This window comes from Takifugu flavidus, chromosome 3 (assembly GCF_003711565.1).
Source record: "Takifugu flavidus isolate HTHZ2018 chromosome 3, ASM371156v2, whole genome shotgun sequence".
NCBI lineage: Eukaryota > Metazoa > Chordata > Actinopteri > Tetraodontiformes > Tetraodontidae > Takifugu > Takifugu flavidus.
The window spans coordinates 6922512-6949762 of record NC_079522.1 but is presented as its reverse complement, the minus strand read 5'-3'; the positions used below and the strand labels follow the sequence as shown (position 1 = coordinate 6949762).

The 27251-nt window shown below is 45.9% G+C and overlaps 1 protein-coding gene and 1 non-coding gene across 7 annotated transcripts in view; both read right to left on the bottom strand.

Moving 5' to 3' along the window:
- col4a6 (collagen, type IV, alpha 6) overlaps positions 1-27239 on the bottom strand; it is a 58775-nt gene extending 31536 nt beyond the window's left edge. For 4 of the 6 annotated variants that reach the window (XM_057025997.1, XM_057025999.1, XM_057026000.1 and 1 more), the window contains exons 1-3: positions 27109-27239; positions 26847-26968; positions 26659-26704 (exon numbers count right to left, since the gene is read on the bottom strand). In XM_057025997.1, the coding sequence (XP_056881977.1) occupies positions 26659-26704; positions 26847-26857 (57 nt within the window). In that variant the 5' untranslated portion in view covers positions 26858-26968; positions 27109-27239. The remainder of the gene's footprint in view (positions 1-26658; positions 26705-26846; positions 26969-27108) is intronic. The other 2 variants (XM_057025998.1, XM_057026002.1) reach the window with 1 other exon arrangement.
- Positions 14335-14408, bottom strand: trnan-guu (transfer RNA asparagine (anticodon GUU)). The gene has a single exon. It is a non-coding gene; the product is annotated as a tRNA-Asn (tRNA).
- Positions 27240-27251: the final 12 nt, after the last annotated feature.

The window sequence follows — 27251 nt, the reverse complement described above, 5'->3', positions numbered from 1 at the left end:
AACATTCAGAACTTAAAAGTAAGAAAAACCTACACTTACTCCACTGTTTATTCCTCAGCGGGGTAGAAGGTGCGTTTATTATATGCATTCATTTAGGTTTAAAACCCACGTGGCCTCAGTGAAACTAACACCAACGCCCAACTGAACACACAGTATGTTGCAGCCAGAGCACGGCAACCATCATCAGCAACACTTCAACAGCCCGTGAAACTATTTGATTAGCGGATTGCAGAGATTATGAAGACAGACAAAATTTCCCTCCGTTGACTCATTCTCCGCGCCCACGCACCTGAGTCCGTGTTGCCGATTTGGCCACTGTGCAGCCAGACAGATTAATCAAAACCGCAGCAGTTAAATTTAGAACCCTGACTCATCGCCGGGCGTGTGTATTTCTGCTTTTATACCTGAACCACATCTGCTGGACCCGACTTTAGTGATTCTGCCAACAGGGGGCGCTGTGTTGGCTCTTTGTTTTCTCACATAAAAATTTATGTTGTTACTTGAAATAGGATCCTAACACTCAAGGTTACGCACTATAAGGAAGTTGTCTCTCATACAGGCCAATAAATCCGCTGATGGGATGTGAGCTGTAATATTATCATTCTGTGATGTCCTAAAATGGGAAAGATGTCTGAAGTGGTGGGCCCTGAAGGCTTAAATAGTTACTCGCTGATTTTCCAGCCTGGATTCCTCTGTACTTTTGATGAGAGCGGTTATGACCTTCTCCCTCTGTGTACAAGCTGGTTTCTGAAGGGAAAAGCCAAGGTAGATATTCTGGAACTACGCTCGGCTAACCACCTTAAAGCATTAAATCTGTATCTAAATGTGGTAACGTGGCTATAAAGCAGACCACGGTCATGCGTCCCATGGGAAGACATCCTGTACACAGGTAACTGTGGTTTATATGTCTCAAACCAACAGACAGACAAGGCATACGTGTCTGGAAAAGCTAAATGCAAACATACACACAAACATGGTGTAACCAGGGTACATGCATGTCTGCTTCCAGGCATCCTACAACCAGGAGAACAAACTCCCAGCAGGACCGCCTCCTTCAGCAGACTGGGAATGGTCATATATCCCTCTGATGCTCCGTCTTTTGTGATCTGACCGGCCTCTTTCTCTTTTCTCCCGGCATGCACAGTATTCCAAAGTTCTGCATGAACCTCCAGGACTGGCAGAAGTTGCCAGACCATTAGACTTAGATGGGAACAGCCAAATAAAAGCAAGTCATTATGAAAATTATTGGTTTTTTTCAACCCGGTTGGAGTTCTTTCTCCTAAATCATTCAGTTGTCAACACCTAAAGATATGGTGGGCTTGCACGCGCAAACACAAAATACAGGGAGAGGCCTTCCTTAGGGTCCTCGGGCCATGTAGGCGTCAATCAGTGGGTGCGAAGGCGCTAACCTAAAGCTGCGGTTGTGGTTACTGATGATGAAAGTCAAGCGGCGTATGTGACATCTTCTAAGGTGGTGTAAATAGATGGCGCAGCCACTTCCTGTGGCTTACTGACTTACACTCTGTATCAGTGTGAAGGACCATGGAAGCGGATGCTGCAGATGAATGACTTTTTCTAATTTATCTATCAACATGGCTTTGTGGATCATGAGGCACCCAGAGGGCCTGAAATACTAAACTGTCCACAATACCGTATATAGCTGTGATTCGACGTGCTTTCTCCAAAGCCTGATGTCTGTGTAGATTCTCAATCATCCAGGTCATTGTATCCAAGGTAGTTTTCTATGTCAACTGGACTGGGTTTCTTGACTGGGTTTCGCCTTCTATCCAGAAGGCTTCTTCAGCTCAGAACTGAAGAAGCCTTCTGGATAGAAGGCGAAACGTCTTCAAGAGAAGAAACCCAGTCCAGTTGACATAGAAAACTACCTTGGTTTCTCCAAAGGCCTCTCCTGCGTTTTACTGCTCGAAAATGTGCTTTTAGACTGATACGTCTCACAATCTTCAATATCTTTCAGTGCTTAAAAAGTGAAACGTGCACGCACGCCACTTGCATATTTCAGCATGCTGCAACAGGGCTGATGCAATTCTGCCGCGGCGTCGACCACAGACGGGCGTTAGAAGTAGCGGGGAAATGTCTTCAGCAGCCGGAGGCGAGACGGTGTTATAAAAAAGAAGCGTGTTGATGTGGCTGTTCCCCTCCAGTGGGGTTCAGGACAACGCCCCCTGCAGACTTGGTCGGGGTGTTTCGGTGGGCCGGAGCAACGTCGACGCCCGCGTGTGACGCAAACAGAGGACAGCAAAGGATTTAAGTTGTTGGGAAATTTCATGAGTGGCAGGGAAACCGGGACACTGATAAATACATGTGAAGCGCCTTTTACATGAGCGAGATTTACCATCGTCCCCTTTTGGTATCCAGGGGCACCGCAATGCCAGCGGCATCCAAGAATTGCTTTCCCATGCGCCATGCGTGATTGGAAAGTCCATACATGCACCCGGAGCTGCCGGAGGCCATATATTGCGCTACATATCCAAGCTGCATACCACCACTGGGTTTGGGGTATCCACGAGGAAGCAAAGAAGTGACTTCTAAGCCCAAAAGTTGGGTCTGGATGATGGAATCCAACTCCTTTTAGTACCCACCAGAGGGCTTGATTTCAAAATATGACCCATTTACACAACAACACTGAAATAATTACAGGTTGTCAAAACATCTGAGAGTTATTTTAATTGCCAGGATCACCTATTATCTGGGATTTGCGGGACTTTTCTGGTGAAAACTGATTAAAAGCTGACAACAATGATCGCTTTAATCGTCTTGAGAGAGCTGGAGCGAAGTAAATCTGGAGTTTGTGCCGGCAGGAACATATAACCTGGTCTTTCCTTGAATTCCTCCAGTAGAAGAATTTAGTGAACGGTTTTCTACAGTCTGTATCTCATGTTTGTGCACATGAGAGCCTAAATATGGGATGCTCGCAGGGTCATTTTGTACCTTTTGAGGAATGTCGGTGATGATGCAAAAAAAACCAACATACATGCAGGATGTTCACTTGCATTTGAGTTTTGCTATTTAGCCTCTTATATATGATACAAAACTTGATCAAAAGCAAAAAGATCCCCCCCTCCAGATGTCCGTTTTACCCAGGAGGCCAAAGGAAGGGAAGGTGGACCCCCTGAAGACAGAGACAAATGCATGCTGGGACCCAGGAAGTACGGGGCAGCTCTGAACCAGGTGTGCAGCTCTGCTCTGTGTTTAAAATGACTGATGGAAATGCAAATGCACGACCACATCCGTCTTCCCGCAACCACCAAGTCACGTACACACAAAATGGGCCCGAAATGAGGTAAACCCCAAGAGGACAAACAACAGGAGAAAGCAAGTATCTCCCTGTGTGTTTGGGCTCTATACAAAATTGTACGACTCCCGGAGATGTGCAAAATCTGCACAGCTGTCAACATAAAATATAATTAATATCCTGTCAAATGTCCCGGATACAACGTCATGGCATCCATACATCAGACTATATAGTCATCGCTTCATCTGTTGCCAACTATGCAGACGTGTGTGTGCGTGCGCGCCTGTGGTGTGTGTGCGTGGTTGTGTGTGTCCCCTCTATCTAGCATGTCTTCTCTATCTCTTCACAAGTTACAAGACAGCACAGAAGACATACATAGCTGTCCCTCACCACTGTAGGTGGTGTGTGTGTGTGTGTGTGTGTGTGTGTGTGTGAGCAGGGAAACGCTGACACCAAAACACACAGCTGCTTTTCCTGACACACTTTCCCAGTAAAACTAAGTCTATGGTCACTGTCCTTATTTCCCGTCCTCTGTCCCTCTGTCCATCCACCTCCATCTTGCCTGACGTGTGTGTGTGTGTGTGTGTGTGTGTGGTGTGTGTGTGTGTGTGTGTGTGTGTGTGTGTGTGTGTGTGAGGACTTTGGGGTGGCTTTCCGCCTGCAGTCCACAGGGATGGACTCCGTGAGTGTTGTGGTTAGTTGATGGATGGGTGAAAGGATCCCACCCACATTATTCGGATCTTTCCTCACACTCCTGATGCCAGTTTATTTTAGAATAGCCCAAACATGAAACTCCATTAAAACTTCATCAAAGCTGGAGCACAACCTCTCCAGAGGGGGGGAATGAAAATGGGGAGAAAGGGGTTCCCATGGAGGTCAGGAATGTCTTGTTGTCGGCCGCAGGCAGGGTCAAGATCACTGGGTATAATGGTCTGGAGAGAGCTCATATAAGCGCGCAACTTTCAGAAAAAGTGGGAATTTGAGGAATTTGAAGGAAAATTGTAGGAGGGCTGTTTAATTTTACTTATCTGGCACAGCGCCTGGGAGATCTGAGAATTCCCAGGACACTCCTTTGTTACCAGAAAGTCAATCAACAATGAAGTGACGGCTGTCTTCTCTTCTCCACCTTAACGTCACCCCCCGCGGGGCTCGCCGTGTCCCCACAGGTATATAAATACAGTAAAACATGACGTGAACGTGATTTTTTCTGTCATCTTTTCCCCTTATTCTACCTGCGTGACAGACAACAGGATATCATGAGAAATTCCTGACACACGCATACACACATGGAAACACAAATCCAAGGACAGCAACACACGGATATAAGAAATCTTTCTTATATCCGGCCTGGATGTTCATCCCTGTGTTTCTTTGTACAGGTGTAACGCTGTATCATTTTTCCTCTTGTTCTTATTAAAATCAGAATTTCAAACGCTATGGTAAATTTCCTGCCTGTGCATGTGTGCTGTCCTATCAAAGTGGGAATGTGATGCATTTATCTTTAAAATTTCCTGTGCGTGTGTGTGTGTGTGTGTGTGTGTGTGCACATGCCAGACATGGGTCACCTGCCTGCAGGTCACACACTTCAGAGTACTTTTGTTGTGATTGACAAAACACCCCGCTGCACGTAACTATGACGATTAAAACAACGGAGAAAAAAAGGGGCAAGCTGGAACAATCCTCGAACGATATTTGTCGAAATGTGCTCAGAGGGCTTTGCCAAGCATCACCTCGTTGCATGAACATGTCTTTCTTGGGCCGATTAGCTGTAGTTCTGTACCATTATGGTTCAATAAAATAACATCGCTTGATCTGGAGCACGTAAGATAAGAAGGTATCTTTGTTTTTGCCAAACTTTTCCCAGAGTGTTTGCAGGGGCCTGCAGCTCCATGTCAAGCTCCATAACGCGTTTCAAGCTTTTCTGCATGTGAACTCTAGCCCAAGTTAAGTTGATTCTGCATTGTTTTAAAAAAAAAAAAAAAAACTTTTGTGAGGACAGAAAATTCCCCCCTTGCTGCTGCCCTCACTTTTTACCGTGACCTTTTTGTCCCCGCCATCGTAGCGCCGGAACCCCGCCGAATGGGCTCTGACACAGACAGATGAAGAAAGAAAGGCAAGAAGGACGGATGGACAGCGGGGGAGGGCGAGGAGTAAAAGCGAATACAGAGGGAGGGGATCAGCCCGGTAATTTACGGCTTTTCATAGTGATGCAAAAGAGTCAATAAATCCACTTTATGTGACGCTACCGGCTCGCACTGACGGACATGAGCACATTAGCACATATCAAACATACCAGACACAGTATGTGCACATACCGTGACCTTGACAAAGAAGGAAACTATTAACAGATGTACCACCACCTCTTTACTTTGACAGTTTGTTTAAACACCAGTATTAATGATATCATTTGTCATCATGTCCCATCACTAGTTCTCCTTTTCTAATTTTTTTCCCCCTTCCTCAAATTCCGATGTACAACATTGTGCCGCAAAAACATCAAACACCAGAACAGTAGAAAACTGTCAAACGCCCTTCAATCAGAACGGAGGCCTTTTGAATGGTAATGCCATTCTGGCCTTAGCAGCGCTAAAAACGCACATCACAATGCACCGGTCGTCTTCCTCTCCAAAGCCTACTCCGCAGGGGTCCATCTCTCTCTGTCCAACACGCACACAGACACACACACACACACGCAATCTAGAAGATGATGGGTGGAGTTCTTGATAATAGCGCAGAAGCAACTTAGCTGAGTTGGTTGCAACCTGTTGGCTGCAGAGGCGGCTCAAACACATTGTCCCTTCCTCTCTCTATTAAACACATACACCCACACAAACACACACACACACACACACACACACACACACACACACATACTTTGAGGGTTTCAAACACAACAGTCCCCAGACACCACTTTGTTCCATGTGAGGGGCTTAAGGGATCCCAAGGGAACAGTTAAAACTGGTGACTCTGAGGGTCAAAGAGCTGTGGCTGATTGAAGAGGGAGACCTCCACTCCTGTTTAACAAAGTCTTCATTGGCGAGGTAAAAGAACCAAATAAGGGAAAACATCCCTGAAAGATAAGCGAGATAAGAGGACAGAGATGGGGAAAAAACGGTTGAGGGTTATGACATTCTTAAAATAAACAGCGATTCATCCCCCGTTTTTTACATGAATATTAGCTAAAGTGTTCAGATAAAAGAGGAATCGGAAGAATAGTGACACTGAAAATCGATGTGTTATATGAAATTCTGAAACCACTCAGCAAGCAAAATGTGGACAAAACATTCGTAGTCGTAATATTAGCTTCACTTTGAAAAGGCTGATGCTAGCCTTTAACCTTAGCCAGACAGATTGGGTGACAGGTGTAAGCTAACCTCATTGGAGTACTGAGTGAATGGTGGTATTGTAGCCATAAAGAAGGCCTGGGCATTGTGAAGGCCCCAGTGTCTGAGGCAGGAAAGAGTTAATTGGCCCTATTTTTCAAAAAGGAGTAATACCTATGTCCTAGTAGGTGTCAGGTTGCTTTAAATCTTCACATGTTTTAATCTAGACTCATCTTAAAGAGCTTTGTGTAACGGCCTTTGTAGCTCTTTTGAAGAACTCCTGAATAAGAAGATTTACATAGCGTGGACTCTTAAATAGGTCACAGGGTTAAATTCCTGCCCTGACCCAAAGGCAGAACCATGTTGTTTTATTCCATTTTGAGTCAACACAGTGTTCTGGCGCTCGATAAGCAGCATCTCTTGGCACGGTGACTGAACACTCTACAAAGATCTATTTTAATAGAGGGGGAGCATCGGAAACACTCATTTTATGGTGATGTATGGAATAAACACATTTCACCTGCAGGGTGGAAATAAATTGGTACCTATGTGTGCTCTTAAAGGCAGTACGGGAGTCGCGATGTGTGTCGGAGAGCATGAACGTGCGTTTGCTTGCAGCTAAGCTCCCTGCTGTGGGTGGATTCACAGCGGCCACCCACGGAGCAAGGGGGAGGTGGTGCGAGAACTGCATGCGTGCATGTGTCTATGTGTGTGTGCGTGCGTGTGTGTGCATGTGCAGGCTTGATATAAAGTGTGGATAAAAGTGAATCTTCACATCATTTCTCGTGTTGAAGCGGATCGCTGCGATAGAGGGGATGCCCCTTAGTCAGTGTTTAGGCTAATCTGATTCTGCCAAAACACAAGCAACCCCCCCTCGAGCTCCACGCAAGCAAACACACAGTCACTTAATGAAAACCGATGAAAGATTAAAATGTTTTTTTCCACCAGGCGAGAACATTCTTTGACGCTCCCTAGAAAGCAAACAGGAACAATAAACATCGTTCATCAGCTGAAGAGTTCTGAAGAGCCTCTTGCAGTGCGATTGCTCACACTTCCTTTTTTGCGATCTCATAAAGTACGTGTGATAAAATAGGTTACATGAATGAGTTTAGAAAAAACCTAGAAACAGAATTTATACAAAATAGAATGCATCTTGTAAGTGTTCCGCAATAACCGCGTTTCTGGCAGATTCTCTTGTTTGAATGCAGCCTTTTGAACAAACAACCTGACGCTTTCGACGCGCAAAGGTCCGCTTTTCTAGCTTAAACCCTCCGCATCAAACTGCTGAAATGGCTGCATTTGCGATTGGGGAATTCACACTCGTCCACGTGCAAACACGGACTTGCAGCGGCACGCCGATCCCTTGTTACCCCCTGGCACTTTCCTACCGTGCGCACTGCAGCGATAAAGGTCTGCTGTAAATCACAAAGGTGCTCAAGTCAAAACTGGCAATATAACACAACTGGAAACATTATGGGCTTGGAATAATAACAGTAATGTATGACTAAATAAAGGTGTGTGAGGAGTGAAGGAACGTGAAGGCAAAAGAAGAAAAAGTAAAGCGATAAAGACAGATGAATCATAATCAGTCTTACACTGGTACTGGTGGGCCTGTATAAACCTGCGATGAAGCGTACATATGGGCTCGCTGACTGAGGTGTATTGATGAACGCAAACCGCTGTAATGTATGGGCGCACGTGTGGCGGTACAGAGATTCCTGTTGAGGCTGGTCGTTGTGTATCTAGAGGCAAATCCTGCCAATCTAAGAATGATGAACGCGGCGTGGGTTTGGAATCACACTTGTCACAATTCGGTGGGAGACGGACTGATAGGCGAGCTTCCACTAGATGTTGTGTGGCTCGTTTGTTTGGTTTTTTTACTGCCAGCATGTGCTGGGTCTCACCCAGAAGCGGGATAATGTGCCGTGTTCGTGGAGGAAACACAAAGAAGCTGCACCGGTCCTGGGAAGCAGAGGGTTCTCGGGTCTAGCCCCGGACAAAACAGGGAAGGTGTTCCAGCAGTAGGGTGCCAGGGTACCTTCTGAGCATCACCAAGGTACCGTTTAACAAGGAGACCCAAACTGCCCCAATGATCTGGCAACTCATTCAGGGGCGCACCCTTTACCCATGTGAAGCTGGGACAGGCTCCCTCCCCATATATAGAAAATACCCTCCAACACAAGTGTGGCCCGAACGTATAATCCACCAGGTTTCTTAAATGAAGAAGGGAACGAGGAGAGGAAAGCTGTTAAAAGGTGACGGGCGGCTGGATGGAGATTAAGCAGCGTCCGTCATCAGCCCAGCTGCTCGCCGCGTCACTTCACACGCTATAAATCACGACACGGCATCCATCGCTCTAAGGCCGCAGGTTCCACAACGATCACAGGACATTCAAGCCGTCAATTGAGAATCTATCGCGCGAGCCCGGAAGCAGCGAAAGCCTCAGGTATTTTTCCAAACACCGAGAAATGGAAGATGCTAATGCACAGCTGGCAAAGGGAGGCAAGCTGAGGCGCAAACAGTTTCTAAGACGCACACGGACACACACGCGCGCGCACACACATGCGCAGGCATGTGCAAACACTGTCACACGCAAGCACACGCAAGCACAAAGCTGCCCGCGGACTCTCACCCTCACGCTAACTTTCCGAGGTCATATGTCGAGTGTTGGCAAAGAGACATGGAGAAACCAAATGTATTTATTACATATGATTAAATTATGTGCCTTCATCCGTGCATGTTACACACAGATCTTTACTATTCTAATACGTATGAACCTGATCTGGACTTTTTTTTTAGGTGTTTACATTGTTGTGGTAGATGGACGCCACCTGTGGGTGTTTATAGTTCCCCCTTCCCCTTCAAAGTCAATTAAATTCTCTCTGTTTAGCATTACCACCCACATTAAAGTGCCTTTTTGGCTTTTTCCCCCCTCTATCTTTACCAGACAAGGACATGAAAGCCTCCAACAGAGTGAAGCTATTAAAAGAACACACATAAATGTCCAAGGCCTACACATCTGTTCGCCAGCACCTGTTGCATCAGTGCTAAAGATGACAAAATACAAATTTGTCTTGAGGTTTAATCACCTAATAAAACCTGACAGTTACAGCGATTTATGATGGATGCGGCGAGGTATGCTGTGCACATGATTGGCCTGGTTTCTGTCAAAATATGAGGCGAAGCATCTTTGGAAATGTGTTCAAGTGGGTCACTAATGTTGCAGCACTGGTTCATGCATGTGGTACGTTGCCAGTGCAGTTCACCCGGCTGCGGTTTGCACCTTAATTTTAAAGCAACCCCGCTCGTCTCAAGACGAAGATCGGCCGCAGAGCAACAGGTGCTGATGGCAGCGGGGCTGCAGACAAGAGAAATCCGTTAAACACTAGAGCGCAGACGAGAAAGCTCTATTTTAACAGCGCTGATGACCCCGCTCAGCCTAATTGCGGCCCTTGGGCCGAAATAACCGAGAACAAGCAGCGGAAGGCTACAGCGAGAGCAGCAACTGCTGATCTGTCTGAGATGCGAGGCCACTAAAACCCATAGTTACGTAATATCTTCATGTCGAGCTTGTGTTATTAGAGGGACTCTGTGTGTATAAAACAGACTTTCATATCTTCAATATCTCAACACATGGGATAAATAATAGCCTCAAGCCCGTCCGCCTGTAAACTTAGCTTGGCACGAGCGGCGCAGTCATGAGGCTACTTTCTGCCTGGGATCCTGCGTGTCAGGATGATCAAAATATGTTTTAATGAGTCTGGACTGCAGCCAGGAAGACAGGCTGCTTCTTCAGTGAGTGGGTTTGGGTTCGGAGTTACCGGAGCAGGGAGAGGACGCTCAAACAGCAGCCTAATGTGTCTGGAATGGGGCAGGTGAAGGAGAACCTCCACTCAGGCAGGGGGACAACAGTCAATGCAGTGGCTCCTCCCTGAAGGGAAGTTGTATGGAGCGGTTTACAAATGGTTATCTTCGGTACCCGGACAGCTCTTATGCTCGTCTGATGTTATTTGTTAAAAATAGCAACGCGGCTAGCGCCGAATCCTCTCTGCGTCAAGTGCGCGTGTTGTCACACCAACCAGAGGACCGCGGAGCGTATCTCCGATCTTGATAGCGCGGTGGAAAGGTGCCAGAGGGATCAGGAGAGATTATCTGCCAATGAAAACACATTTAAAGGCATAACTGTGTGGAAACAAATTTGCTGTTTTTTTTTTTTCCCGCCTAATAACACTCAATATCTGCAAAATGCTCCTCATGCCATCATCACCTCATTAAAAGTCTCGCTTTTAAATCTCCACCATGATATCCTCTTTCCCCTTCTTCTGCATCCATTTCTTTCCATTTACCCCCCTTTTTGACTCATTCCCCTCCTCCTCTTCCTCCTCCTCCCCTCTGTTCTCTTCAGGAATTCCTGTCTCGGGTCGTTTGAAGCATTCGCCTGCAGTTACAAGGCAACTGTAAAAGCGGCGTGTTTACCTCTGAAAAGAAGGGGCGAAATTAATGAAACGTCTTTTGTTGAGAGTAAAAAAGGCCGGGCAACACTCCGGAGAGAGCGCCACGACACTCGCCAGGTTAGGGCATGGAGGATTGTATGTTTAACGCCGAGGAATGCGACTGTATTCTGGAGGCATATCCAGTCGCCGCCTGTTATCTGGATTAAAAATGTCAAGTTAGGGACGGGACGGAGGAGGAAGGCACAACAGCAACGAAGAGCCAAAGATACCAAGGCGAAAAGAAATCAACACAGGGAAAGTCAATAAGAAGCTACAACAGCCTCCTTTCAATACCTGCTCCCCCCTCTCCCCTCCTTCCTCCCCCATGTCTTCTTAAAGCTTTCCCTCTTCCCTTTTGTCCTCCTTGCATTCCTGCCATCATGTGCCGGGTAAAGCTGTCAGCCTTCTGGCTCAGAGGGAGGACGAGGGATAAAACAAGCCTCGTCTTTAAGGAGAAGCAGGTAGAGGCCTGAATGTCGACGTCGTTCCAGGATTTTCCCCTGAAATTTGCCTATTGAGGTAGAAGTCAGAGAAAGTTACTCAAACAGCCTGAGAGTTTGATCCATAAATATGTGGAAGAGATAAAGAAGCAAAGGTGCTTCAGGGTCACGCTTGTCAGCTTTAATTTACCTTCTCGCATACCTTTCCAACAATATTCCGCAGGTATGCATGCCTATATTTACCTGACAGCGTCATGTGCTAGCATAGTGTAAGTGTTGCATTTGCATGACCTTGACTTGACAGAGGGTTCAAAGCGCTGAGCAAGACGGTGCCTGTGCTTCCCCGCTATCAGTATTTCTTAATAGCTCTGCATTCAACGGTGACTTTTTCACCGCGTGCCCATACTGTTTTGCAATTTTTATTCAGAGTAATCCCACTCAGCTGCTTCTTGAACCCGATAACAGGACCTACAGTGGGACATCTACAGCATTGAACTAATGTGGCTGAACGTGAAATGGCAGGCCCTTTCCCTTTGGTTGATTTTCAGCAAACTTTCCAAGAGGAGAAAAACAACCTTCCATGTCCTCCAAAGCCGTGCGACTGTCTCCTGTCCAACTGTATTTGTATACCTGCGGTTACACAGTCATCCATCATCATATGCTTAACAGCATTCCACAGACCTAAAGCCTCAGAACAGTCCAAACCTCAGGTAAACGTACAACATATACAAAGTGCTTCACACCCACAGCACCCCCCCCAATCCATCCTTGTCTCTCTGGTTTGTGTAGTCTTTAAAATGTCTTGGACTGTCACACACAAACCGGAAGGTTCTCAGCAGCGATTAGCAAGAGCATCGACATGTAAACTGAACGATGGACCACCAACATCAGCAGCTGTCGGCTGCAAATACTGTATGTTCAGGTATAAACTCACTTTTATGGGGACGCGTCACAGAGTCTGGGATCCATATTGGAACATGAACGAATATACAAATATTCTCCTGCCATGTTGCATCCTCTCCTAGAAATATCCCTTGCTTTTACCACGATTCGCTTCTAATCTTGCCCAAATAACCAGGTCCATGTTGCGCCACTTTAAGCACCCACGTGGGAGCTGCGCAAACTGACTGGCAGGTGTCAAAAAGCCACAACAATGTCGCAGCAGCGTGTCAAGGAAGACGGTCGAATGACTGAGAGAATCCAACGAAGAATGGGGAAAAATAATGCACGTGATGTGCGCGAACCGCAGGCAGCTGGTGGGAATCTCTTAAACGTCGCTCGGCTTGTCCTTCGTGGGATGTGTCAGCGGTAGCTGCGGCAACCGTGTACACACGGTCCAGGGGAGTGACGCTGGGCTAACAGGACCTCCCAGTGAAGTGCAACGTGGATGAAAAGTCTCACGAGAGACAAATGATCGCAATTAAAACAAGGCAGCTCAGTCCCCTCGCGCATCCTTTTATTTGTATAAATGCTGAAATAAACAGCTCGTTTCCTGTAGATCGGCCGTTCGAGAGTTTGCAGTGGGATACAAACGAGTGGTAGTACCCAGCAAACAAATCCCTTTTTGTTCAGACCCGTCCCCGAACACATGATACACAAGGCCCATTTTGACTGGGTGCTCGTATACACAATCTCACCTACGCACGCTGTGCCAAGTAAACATCAGGTAGGTGCAGAATTCCGCCAGATATTAGGTATTATCAGGCAGGGTGATAAAAAGGAGGATATGTTTTTGCTATGTGCCATGATCCATTTAATCCACAGAGATACTTCTTTGAGCCACACCCAGACCGGCGTCTTCGTGCCGAGAGCGGGCAGCTGCACGGGCGTACGGGTTTCCATTGATCGACTGTGTTACAGACGTGATAAAATGTGATTACTCATTGATCAAACTGCCTTTTGGTTCCGCTTGAGGCAAGCTGAACAGTAACTCTTTAACCAACTCATTCTAGTATTTGTCCATTTCAAGCTATCGCATCGATGATGTGATGTGAGTAGGAAGTAGGAAAAAATGCATGTTATATTAAATTCAGTTGAATTTGAAAAACTTTTAACTAAAAAATGTTATTAAATTAAATTCCCATAAAGATTTTTTTTTTAAAAACTGATTTTGCATAAGGAGACTTTATCTGTGTCTCTTGAATTCGTATTTCAAAATAAAGTTACGATTTCTAGCTGACCGATGGCTCGTTGTAAAATCATCAGCAGCGCATTCACAGCCTATCTGAAACCAGAAGATTTACACAGCGCTCTAAAAGCCTCTGTCTTTGCAGTTCTAATTTAAACTCTTTTTCAACCACAGAAAGGTCAGAGGTCAAGACCACAATGACGGATCATCCAGTGACGTTCCTGTGGAAACCCAAGAGCGACGCACTATGACACCACTGAGCTGCATATACACTGAGTCACAACTCATGTTTAATAAACACATGAGAACTCAAGATAATCCTAAAAACATATGGGTCTGTTTCTGGAATTGCAGATGTTGGATGTGACGGCGTATAAACATCGACGGCTTAATGGCTTGTATGCACACAAAATGTTTGAAGGGTCCACGGGAGATAATGTAAATATCGGACATGGACAAGGAGAGCGGTGGACAAGTCTTTCACAATCTAACAGGGTAGCTCAACATTGAAAGCAGTCGGGTTATAGTTAGGTTAAATTCATTATTAGAGCATGACGAGCCATTTCATAGTGACCTTGACCTGGATTGAACATTCGATTAAATATTTATGAATGTATAAGGAAGGTCAGCAGTGCTTATGTATCGTACACGGTGGTTAAACATCAAACGGCTTACAAATGAAGTTAAAGATTAAAAACGTCCCTGGGTGGGCTTGAACCACCAACCTTTCGGTTAACAGCCGAACGCGCTAACCTATTGCGCCACAGAGACAGGAAACACCACTCAGCTGTGTCTCAAAAAATAAGCAGCAGTAACAATGATGGACATCTTTTATTGTGCACTGACAGCTTTTTTGGGGGTCTTTTTTTTTTTTTTTAAAGAAAAGCAGGGACTTATCTGAGCTTTACACAGCTGGCAGGCATCACGGCCTCTCGCTCAACAGGAGTCCTGCCTGAACAAGCCGCATGCTGTCAGGCCCTCGACGCCCTCTTGACTGCAGGAAACCGCACAGCGGTTTGCGTGGGACCAAGAGTAACCATTTTGGATCAAACCACACAAATAATGCAGGTGTACTGGGGTTAAGTGTCCCGCAGGGGAGCCATAACAGCTCGGCCATCACCACAGACTGGAAGGGCATTAAAAAATGATGTATAGATGCATAGACAATAATGTGTTTTACTGAAATAACATCATGCCGCTGATCAAAGGAGACAACAGAGGCGTCCGACATCCAGATTGATGCCGCTTCAGATTTGACTGCACTGAAATAACAGAGGGTCGGTGGGAGATGCTTCATGGAGGAATAAGTGCTTCACACACAAGAGAGACGGGGGGCCATGTTCAGAAAGGCAGATGTACATGTAATTTTATTGTATTGTCAGACGTAGGAATGTCTCATGGTCTGAGGTTAACAGGTACATTCAAAGTGAGCCGCTTCCCCAGGTATCACCTCATCTCAAGGAATCCTGACAGCCAATCAGTGACGATCCACGTGCTTGGTTTAATTACCTATGAAGCCGTGCATGTCAGTGCACACACATGCCCAGGGAGTTCAGAAAAAGAAAAACATCTTCCTCCCTCTGGTCTCCCTTCCTCCCTGTGTGAAAAACGAGTGGGGCCTTTGAAGGCAAACACAGGACCATAGAGAGAAGCCTCCACGCTAAAATAAAGGACACTCCCTGCCAACCATCACCACCCCCCTTCCCCTTTTCTCTCTGCTCTTCTCCTGGCTGACCCCTGACCTTATCTGTGGAGAGCTCGAGACAAGTGGTTGGAATGGAATGCTCAGTGGATGTTCGGTAAGGTCAGTATAGGGAGGGAGAAAGAGAGAGCGACAGGGCGAGTAAATGTACAACCAGTAAATATATGCTCCTCTGTGGTTAAAATTTAAGTGGTCTCACAGTCCTTGCAAGCTTTTGAAATTCAAGCACCGATTCAAAAGTACCCTATCAACTCTAACCGTTTTTTTGTAATAAAGGAATAAAGCAATACTACTCAGTGCGCACTTTTCAGATCTTTTTGTTGTCTGAAATGTTGCGGGTTTGCACCCAGACATCCACAGGAATGACGGCTGTGCTGGCGTCAAGCGCGAACAATGAACTTGCGGCGTGAAAGAGCATCACGGAAAGTCTGTTAAGAAGACAGACGGCATAGCATCGCTTTAATTTGGTCATAAACAGGGGCTGAGTTATGGGGAAGAGGCCCCTTTGCCTCTCTTTTTGTGCTGATTCTATAGGTTGGGGCCTAGAATGCAGCATCTGGGGCTCCGCTTTGCTATCTAATTGTCAATATTTCGTCTTCAATTTTGCTTTCGCCTGCGCCGTTTTGCTATATCTACCCCGGCCAAAGGCACACCTTGAGTACACATTCACAGTTGGTTTACCTTAAGTTGAAATACGGACACGGCTGGCCTTGTGCTGTGTGCTACATCCACACTTTAATAAAAAAACAACTTTCCAAATGATTTCATTGAGCCTTGAGCCGTTTCCTCTGGGAGAAGATGCCTTAAATTATTTCGTACTCATTATTGTCATCTTCTGCTGATGGTATCTCTCAGCCTCCTCCACCTAAGCTAAAGGTCACTGCCTGACATTTTTAAAAGTTGCACAAGGTCAGACTTCTCCAGGTGTTTTATTTTAAACACCCCTCTAAGCGGCAATGTGCCACGACCTGACTTTTATCTCTACATCTGACCCTCTTTTTCACAGCCCCATTCTGCATTTTAGGCTATTTCTTCATTTAAACATTTTGTTCTTACTGTCTGCTTTTTTTGGGCCTTGAAATCAAGCCCCGACAAGAGATGCACCAAGACAACCAGAGTGGCAGGAGTAAAGCCAACGGCAGGGAACAGGATATCGGAAAAGGTAAAAAGTGAATCCATTTTCACTTCCGATTATGCTCCACTCCAGCATCCCCTCCTCTTTTCAACTACAAACCAGAGAAAACACACCTTCTGCTAAATAAACAGACCTTCCTGACCTGCCTGGGTCAAGGAGGGTCACATTTATGACAGCACGTATAAAATCCAAATCATTAAATGCTTGCCTTTTTATACCTCTAATAAATTCCAAAAGGTAACCTTTAGAAATTAAAGTCCTGCTCAGCGGTGACCTTTGTGCATGGTCTGTTACAGACTGGGCAGCCTACCTGCTGGAGCTCACTCATCCCTGACCTCCAGCTCTCATTTTTGACCTGTCATGGCTTTTCTCAGTAGCCCAGGCATTTCAGTTCAAACATGCAAGGATTTATGGGTATTGTGGTCATTTTAAAATATGTTTTCCTTTCTTGTTCAGCACGGGGGGGGGGGGGTGCAATCCGCTCGCGGAGCCATCTGCTGAGGGGTAAAGCCGAAGAAAGGGGCAAGTAGAAAAGATATTGTGGAATGTCTGAGAGGTTCTCAGTTATTATCCGTGTTATTGGATATCTCAGGAAGCTACAATGTGAAGTCTTCAATATAACTGTGGAGTCATATGAGCAGGACAGGAATGTCCTTGGCAAAACAACCTCAAAATTTGATGCCATTTACTTTCGAAAAGTCTACCTGATGTGAAGAATGGGCTTTAGTGATGGGACATTTCCAGTTATATTGAGTTAAATTGTCTCTACTCATTCATCAAACACATCCATGCTTTTAGGGTCCTCTATCCTTGAGAGATGCCCTTAAAGCAATCCAAATGACCTTGCAACATAAATTCTGAAAAGCAGATGCAAGATAAAACAGACAAATGTTTTCAAGTCACAATATCGTGGAGATTAAACACTGTTTCGATGGCCTCCAATTCACTTCCATCCAGCCCGGAGATGGTGAAAAGAAAAAGAGTATCGCCGAAGGAAGGTGAAGAAAGGACAGAAGAGGTGCAGACAGGTGTGCACCCCTTTCATGGTGCTGGAAGGCAACAAGCGAGGGAGAGATTTTTTGGGGGAGGGAGGGTTTAGTAGCTATGGAGATGACAAGGAATGTTCTTGACGCCCCCGGCTGCCCTTGTAGACTGATGGGGCCTAAGCCTGGACCTGTCCCCCAATGGTTCTGTCACAGTTTCCAAAATCCAAAATGTCAACTGGAATACCAAAAGGATTGGGAATGCTGGAGCATTCCTGAAAGAAAGACGCAGCATTCACCTTTGCTGGAATGAGCCTGTGGCGTAGCAGGATGCTCTGACCTACCTCAGGCCCAGCAACAATTTAGAGCAACAAGAAAACTCTTTGTTAAGTCAAAAACTGAGATTGAGGAACGATCTTTTTTTTTTAAATGTCAGAGGCAAAATTCCATAATTCTGATTGATGTCCTGATTCTTGGATAACGTGTTGAGTCAGACGACGAGACCCAGCTGCGATGTGGAGTGGAACCAAATAATTCTGTACTACTGCAGCATAAACGAAATGTAGCAAGAACACAGAAAGCATCTGGAGCCACACTTAGAGTGAAACAAAGTACGGTGGGAAGGTCAGCGCGGCCATGAGATGTTCTTGCTCCATATGAGACGAGATATTGTTTTGAATTATGCAGTTAATAGGCTTACGTTGTGTACAAAATGCTTAAATACCGAGCTGTGGCATTAGGCAGGGCTGAAAGGGTGAATGACCTGTATGCTGGAGTTATCACCAAGCCATTGCGTCACCGAGAGGAGCAAAACAAAGGCACACGTGCAGAGTCGGTCTGACTAAGAGAACAATTTAGCTGGACTTTTCAAATGGGGAAAAGGTTTTTCGTATCTGACAAGACAGAAATCCTGAGTTTCTCTCTGTAAAAAGTATTTTTCCTGTTGCTCACCAAGCTGTTGCGAGACCGCAAACCTGACTTCGCGATCCTCTCTTTATATCAGTTCATCTTCTACCCTGGAGTAAGAAGGAACTGAAGACCTTTACTTTACTAAGTGCCTTCTGGGCCTGCAGGTTGTCAGTCATGTACGCACGCGTTTGCGGGTGGGTGTTTATAATTGTTCCTGGCCTTTACATTCAAACATTTCTGAGTGATCAATCTCCAGGTGAGACGGTGTCAGAGAAGCTAATAAAGCTGCAAAGCTGGGTGTCAGTGAAGTTCACCTAGCAAGAGGCAGACATATAATATGATGAAGGAGGTATTCTTTACAACATTGACACGCAATGTAACGCGAGTGCTCGTGCGTTTGTGTCGGTGGCGGCAAAAACATATGATCAATAGCTTAAAGTCTTACATTATTGGCGGCAACGTGCCGAAATAAAGCCTGCACACTGCAAGGCTGCGCCCAGTAATGAAAGCTCGCCTCACCCTCATCCCCTCGGCCAACATTAGTCTGAAGCTGCTCTCTGGCTGGCTAGCAAGCGAGCTATTTTAGGAACATGAAAAGCCAGGGAAATAAATACGACAGGCAACTGGGCTTTGTTGACAAACAGAGATCAGAGTCGCTGCCAGCGCACAGTGAAGGAAGCGACCGCGGTGCAGCACGGGGTCTCCCAACTGTCCTGGATATTCTAATGGCATGAATCGAGATGATAGCCGCATGTGTTTTAGCAGCAAAGTTTGGCACAATGATCATCTGTCTCCCCTCATTAGTTGCCCTTTGGGGCCACAGCAGGCAACAGGGAACAGAGCCAGAGCACTAGCTGAGGCCCTTCGCTCTGCAAAGAACTGGAGGTACAGCTACAACGTGAAGGGGATGGTGCCATGTTGTGCTGAGCCGAAGGCCACTTCAGTCAGGGCGCTACAATGAGCAGGATAACCCTTGATGCCTGCATTTCAGGTGGCACAATAAGAGCACGTGCATGAAGGTAATGTGCGAGTTGTGGATGCAAACATGACAAACTGTCCTCGTCTATCTATCAATCTATAGGTGCAGTTTCAAAAGTCAACACAAAAAAAATTAAAAGCACAAGAAAACGTGATCATCTGAGACAGGTTCTTACATGAAAAAGGAAAATCTCTTTGAACTGTTGGAACTGACAGTATTTGGGCCAGGCACAGGCCTCGTAACAATAGCTCTTTGTCAGCTGTCTTGCTGTTACTTACAACTAAATAGGGCTGGGCAAGAAGCCTGAGGAAACGTGGGAGAAACCTGTGTTTCAGAGCCACCAACAGCAGGTTGTGATGGTTTTGTGGACATCTGCCAGGGAACGGCGTGACCAGATCCCTGAAAATTCTGCAGGGTTTGTTCCCTCGTAAACCAGAATCTGTATGGCACTTCCTCCTGATACCTTCAAGTCTTTGCAAACGCATGAATAAAATGCCCACCGACGCATTGAATCACCAAATGCGTAAAGGTCAACTGGAGCACGTTTCAGGTGTTGGCCATGACCCGCCACTCAGCTGCAAAGCACAATAAATTACACCTGACTCCATACGTCCCCACTGGATAGGTGGGGAAGACAGAATAGGAAATTTGCCTGATTTATGAAGTTTAGAGAGACAAGTAAATTGACAAATGTGGCTAAGGGCAAACAGCCCTGTCTTGTCTTGAATCTTGACCACCCAAAAATCCTCTCTCATGCCATCAACAAGTAACAAAAGCAAGCGTTATTTGACTGGATTTATTTGATCGGACCTGAAACATCTAATCTGTAAACTAGACAAAATGTCAGTTGCAAGAAAGAAAAATCATGTGTCTGTGCAACGTGTCTCTCAAGCAAGACAAAAAAAAGACATTATATCTACAAGTTATTGCCTTGGTGCCGCAATAAGTCTCGGCATTTACGTAGCCCAAGGCTTTATTTCCCTCAAAGCATTGGCACTGTTACTTTTGGCAGCTGTTAGAGTGCAGTTATTACAAAAGAGGATGTAAGACAAACACAGACAAGCTGGCAGCACGGGGAAAACATCCAATAAAGCAGGAATCTAATGTAGCAATGGTATGAAAGGTATAAGGTGCTCAGAGAAGAAAGGAAGGGAAGGGAGGGGGGAATATGGTTGCGGGTAGTTACCTGGCCATCTGGATTACCTGGCTGGCACAGAAGATGGAAGGATGAGGTAGACAGAGAGGTGGGAAAAGAGTGGAGTTATCCATAATTACAGGGACAAGCAGAGACACAGCAGAGGTTAATAGCGTACAGAAGCTGACGCGTCTGATTTGATGAAGATCGTGACGGATGGGGAAGGTTTGGAGTTTTGGGATTTAAGAAACGACATGCTATTTGAACCAAAGCCCCAAAATAAACCCTTGAAGTGGGGGGGCTGAGGCGTTTCACTGCATTAGGTCACATCCTGTCTGGGATCAGCCTGAGCAAAATTACTGGATTTTTAAGAGTCAACCCATCATGCACCATTATATGAAATGATGTTCTTCGTTTTATTTCAAAGGCATTTTTATGAGTAAGCCCGCGAGTGTGAACATTAACTTGTAGCTGGATAAACTCGCGCAAACGTTTGCATCTCGAAAATGGCGTGGTTGGGAAAGTTGCCTAACGCTGTCCTAAGGATCGAGTTGAGTCTCCAGAGGGAAAATAGTCCCGAGATTCTAATGAGGAGCACAATCTCCGATCAACATTGACTGCTAAAGGCTATGTATATCAAACTCTCCTCTCTCCAAAGCTGAGAAATCTACTTTCCTATCCAAATATCCTATCCCTTTAAGTCTACACTGAAACAACGCGTCAATAATTCTTAGCCCGTTAGCATTTTTCTGGGTTGAGTAAATCACTTTCAAAGCAAATGAAAGCAAAGACAAACAAACTTCACTGTCTCTATAGATAGGACTTCACAGTTGTCTGTTGAGCCAGAGCTAACATTGCCATGCTAACAGCAAAGGTAAACAGAACATTAGGCTTGTTTGTTTAGGTCCGCATTAGCCGCCGGCCGCATATTTCGGACTGCAACCAAAATAAATGACTGTGCACCTGCATCCTGAAGACCAGGTGACATCACGGTGGAACTGAGTAGTTTCGGCTTCGATTAAAGGACTTTGTCAGTGATTAGAAAGTCTCACAACCACTCATTCTCATACACGCCCTCGTCATCCACACAGGAATTGTTGTTCGGATCATGGCCACCTTGGTTACCTGACAAACAAAAGTCTTCTCCTTGCAGGAGCATGCTAATAATAATTGCAGTGAAAGAGGGAAATGTTTGACTTGAAGCTCTCCAACTGGAATTTAATGTGGAGCAGGAACCTGTCTGACCCCGAGAACACAAAACATACAAAAAGTCACCGAGGGCTTAAAGTTTTATGCTTGGACCTCAATAATCAATAACTAAAGGTTTCAGAAGATCATGGTTAGCATCTGATGGACCAAAACCAGAAGTATATTCTTTATATCGCAGCACGTTCTGGTCTTTTTAAGTTGGTATCCATGCAAAGAAAGGCAACCAATGTAAACTGTAATGTAAACTGCGAATCATAGCGACAAAGTCCACCAACCAACAAGGATTTAGCTCAAGGGCTCTTTACCTGCTAATTGCTCCAAAACTAATCTTGGCTATATGCATAAGCTGCTGACTAAATCAGGGCGGATAAGAAGCAGATAGGTCAAGGACACATCTTGAGATATTTCAGAATTTGTCCGAACATGAGGGATTTTGTGGAACACGTGGAGGCGATCCGCATTGAGACGTTGGATGAAAAGACAAAGTGAGAAGTGCGGATAGGGCAGGAGCAACTAAACGAGGGGAGAAAAGGAAGAATGAATGTCAAACAGGGGAGGAAAAACAACAAATGAGGAGAAGTAGATTGGAGTTCTAATCCCTCTGAAGTGCAAACAGCCCCGAGGGGAGTGATGGCATTAAGGAGAAGGGACCAGGCACGTCGAACAAGCAGAGACAGCACTCCCACTGAGCATCCAGTCAAACACTGTCCGACCCCTCTGACAAGCCTAAAGACCTTCACAAACACACCCGTGGGGCCTGCACATAGATGAAACACCCCCCCGACCCTTCGCTCCCCTCCGCCCTGCTATTGCCACTGTTTTTTTGCCCATCTCCCTTTCATGAGACGCAGAAAAGACGTAGCACGATAAACAAATCTGGAGAGTTTGCCGCGGAATGTTAAGCCTTTGCGGCGGGTGTGAGTGCCCCCCACCCAGCTGCCTTTGTGCGAGCACGACCTCTGACACAGTGACCAATCGCGGGACAAACTGCCAGCGCACGTCAAAAGAGAGGGATATGCGAGGGTGGCTGTGCCAAGGCCCGGCAGATAAAGGGGGATGACACAGTAATGCGGAACCAGTTCCCCGCACTGTCTCGCTATTCGTTCCCACAGCCCTTCACTACCTAAACCCGCGGCACCAAGTAAAACACTTGGCGAGGGCCCCGGTTTATGTCACCAACTGCCAAGACTTGGGGCTAAGTCCCAAACTAGACAAACGAAGACAAACTGCAACATAAAGGAGACAAAATGCAATTCAATGCCCTTTCCCGCAAAAAGAATGAATCCATTTAAAAGCTTTGGTGAGGATTTCCTGATAAAGACCAACACCCACGTGCAGCGACGGGCAAGAGAGGGCGGCATCTGTCAGCACTTACCCCGGCTTGCTTTCTGTCGTCTGTAATGTTTGAACAAATGTCTTGACTCAAGCATGACAGAGGATTCATAACAGAGGGTTCATGCAACAGTCTCCGTGACCTGGGGGAATAACGCAAAGGTTATTGCTGTTTGTAGATGATAACGCTAACCTAGCTGTGCTTACTAAACACATATCTGTTCGTCTGACAACAATGGACCGACTGTTGGAGTATTAATGTATAAACTAAGTGTAAGCTGGATGTCAGAGAGGCCTCTCCTATAGATCTGGAGAGGGGTTTTCCCTTAAAAAAAAGATCCCACCTGCATAAAAGACACAACAGCCGAGATGTATGGTTTCATGAGGAAGCGCCACACAGGTAGCAGAGTCTTAATTGTGGGCGTGCGAGCAAGACGGCGGGGGCTTTTCAACAGTAAATCTGCTATATGGACTTTATAGGCTTCCTCACAACACTCACTGACACATTTTCTGTCAGTACCTTTTGTCTGAGAGAAGCGTGGAGAGTAAAGGTGAAACCCGGAAAGGAAAAAGGGCAGTTTTCCACTTTTAAAACGTCCCAATAAAAACAAGGGGCGACTGGGAATGAAACACAACGAGGGCTGAAAATACCTGCACCCTCGCTCCTCTCGTCTAGGTGATGCAAGACGGCCTGGCGGCGCCACAAACGTTTACGGTGAACCGAGGTTTGAGAACGCCAGCAGAGAGTTGCCTTTAACCTAATCTCATCTTGACCCACTTCATGGAAAATGTAAAGAGAAGGAGAGCAGAGAAAGAGTGCATTGCAGGGGAATCTATAAAGACCAATCAGTCATGTTGAGTGATCCAAAGATGATTACTGGGCTGTGATACGACAGGGAGGGCAAAGAGGTCGTGTGAGGGGGGCCGCCACTTACAAATCTCACCACCGATAACAAGGTAATAGGTTTAGGTCTACAGGCAGTGAGACCAAAAAGTGATCATATCAAGAGTTGTGCGTATGTGTGTATGTGTGTGTCAGGGGATAATGATCAGGTGAGAGAGGGAGTACACGAGGGAAAGGAAAAGAGGAGGTGGTTGACTCAGGGAGGGGTCTCCTAACCACAAATCAAGCCCCGATCAGTTGCCTCACTTAGCACCTCTGGAATGTTCCTGCTTGTAGCACCTGCAGGGAGTGGGAGACAAGTCCTGCCAAGCTCTGCAGGAATTCTGAGGAATACTGAGGGAAGGGGGGGTGTCAGGAGAGAGAGGGGGTCTCAGTCTCAGTCTGCAGCATCACTTTGGCCTAACAAACAGCCCTGGTGTCTGACATCACCCCAAATGCTTCGGTTCGGGAGACATTTGCCTCTGAAAATTGCAGACGATGGATCAATTTTATGGGAAAATCAACACTCTAGTTTTGGTTTTCCAAAAGGCTAAATAAGCATTGCTTCTTTTTGGCAAAATCTTAAACAACCTTACCTTAAACAACAACTATTTAAGGTGCCAAACTGTAAACAATGCATTGAGATCGACACAAATCATCCATCTCTCTTTCCAACAGGTACAAAAAAATGCAAAAAAAAAGCACATTTCTGGATGATCCCCCTAAATGGGCAGGTATAAAAACCCTCTCACCTCCTTCCCATAAAGCCTCCTCTCATCTACTTACCGCTTCTCCTCACAGATGTGCGATGTTTTCCTTATGCCAACAGTTCTGTCCACCTTCGCCGACATTTTGGAGCAGAATCTAAAGGTTTCTACCCCTCTCTGGATGTTCACTGACAAATGTTTGGAGGTTGAAAGAGAAAAACCTAACTTTTGAATCAACCTAGAAGTATAACACCAAGTGCTAAAAATGCTAATTACTTTAAAGATTTACTATTTTCAGTTAAGAGATAAAACTGAGGTACTGTATTTACTTTGACACTTGTATCCAGCTCAGTTTGGAGCGTCACATCACTCCACTAAGTTAGCTTGAACAACAATGCTAAGAAAACCTGCTATTCTTCACCTAAAAAAAATCAAATTTACTATAGACAGCAAGTTATCAGATACAAAGGTTAGCTAGCTGACAAACTAATTGTAAAATCCAAGCAATATTAGACAGTCTTCTACTGAACTCCAACAATATGTCCAACAGCTAAATTGGCTAAATGTTAGCACATAGATGCTGCATAGTGATGAGCGTAGCTATAGCTTCTTACTCTTAGTATTAACTCTTAAAAGGTGAATTAAAAATGGCATTATATGTTCTTCTAAAGCATCTTATCTGACTTTAGACCAGACATTTGGTCTAAAAAAAACCACTTCAGAGTGTAACCACAACAGAATTTTCCATAAATAACTGCAACATCAGATTTAACAATGCGTTGTGTCACGTTAGGGCTCAGCATCTCACGGGGAACAGATGTTGCCCAGGTTTGCTGTATGTTGCTGAGGGAAGAGCAGCCCGGACCACCCAATGAACTCATCTGTCACTCAATCAGCACTTCACACACACATTCACTCACTCAGCCACACACACACGAAAAGACACGCACAAAAAAAACCCTCTAATGATCAGGGAGGTGGGAAGTGGGTGGAGGACTCGATTCAAAGTCAATGTGGGTCCATCAGCGAAGTCCTATTGACAAAGATGAAGCTGAGGGTCATTCACTTTCATGCCCCTCCCCCATTGGCGCCTCCATCACAGCCAACCACATTTTACCCTCACTTTCTGGCGCTCAGCAGGTTGATCGAGCCTGTAACGCGAGCGGGGGTCAGATTGGCGCACGTCCTATTTTAGGATTGAAGAAATGTTTCAAAATTTGTGTTGGCCTCCATTAAAGTTCCATCGGCCTGAATGGCCCCATCAAATGCAGCTTTCTTATTCAAATCCAGGAGATAAAGGGCGCAAGGCGGCACCGACCCCTCTCGGCAAAATGTAGCACGACCCGTGTTGTCACAGATGTCCTCACGTTTTACCTCAACATCTTTCCGCTCTTCCTAGAGTTTACACCACAATAACACATTTCCCTGCAAATAAAAACACGTAGCCATATCTAGACAAGTTACAGATCACCACTCAATAGGAAAGTAGGCTAACGTTTCCCAGCTTCAACACATTTCAAAGACTTCCAATGTTCCACACCACACAAGATGTGCCATTTGGGACGGGGTCCAGGATCTACTGCGCTAACCTGGGGGCGTGGCTCCTAGAGCAAATAGGCACGTTTGCTCATTATCCTCCTGATTCTGAATATTCATCAGCAGGGCGGGTTTGGGTTTTGCAAATGTGAGCGGGCCCACTCGAAAATGAATCGCTTTTCGGTCCCTCGGGCACCAATAAAGGCAAACCTGAGCGGCCAGTCAAAGAGTGCAAAAGATTTTAAGTTACAATTCCTGTAGAAATCAATAAATAAACACCTTGGTGGCTGGATAATGAGAGGCGGAAGAAAAAAAACCCTAAAACAATTGATTACACGCAGAGGAAGAAAACCTATGACATAAATAAACTCCACCAGCGGCAGGTGAGGCGTTCAAATGCAGCTCCAGAAATGTAACAATCACTAACATGGTCATCTTCAATTTTACAAATAAAGACAGCGTTGGCTCATCACCGAAAGCGGTGCGTAATAGTAACCAAATTGGAACTTACTGCGCGTGTAGATCCAACTGCCAGGGCGACTGCAAGCACGCAAAACCTGAAAGATAAAAATATAGTTCTTAGTAATTACATCAAGGAAAATGTGTTAAACCTGAGTGTCGCTCGGAGCCGCGGTTATCCTCGATACGAACTTTGGATAAATCGACTTGAAGCGTGATTTTAAGAGGATGGAAGCTTACAAGATTTTCATTTTGATCCGACTGGCAGAGAGGGGAACCGCAGGCCGAGACTCGACTCCCGTGGCTTCACCAGCAGGGCACCTCAAACGCGCTCATCGACGGCTCCGAAAAACCCCTGTCAACTGCCCGGAGACACAGAGAAAGGGAGAGATAAAGTAGTCCCGCCGCCGAACACGCACGCACGCCGAACCGGGCGCTGAAACACAGAAACTCCGCTCCTGGGAGATTTCTTTCTTTATAAAGTGGAGCTTATCCAACTCACCAAAGTTGCAGCGGTGAGATCGCTGCTGCGCTCTCCGCGTTGTTGCGCCCCAACTCAGCAGCGCAGCACAGCAGCAGGGGAGGCGGGGCCAACGCCTGTCAATCATCCCTCCAGACCTGTGGCTGGCTGCTGCTACAGGTTTC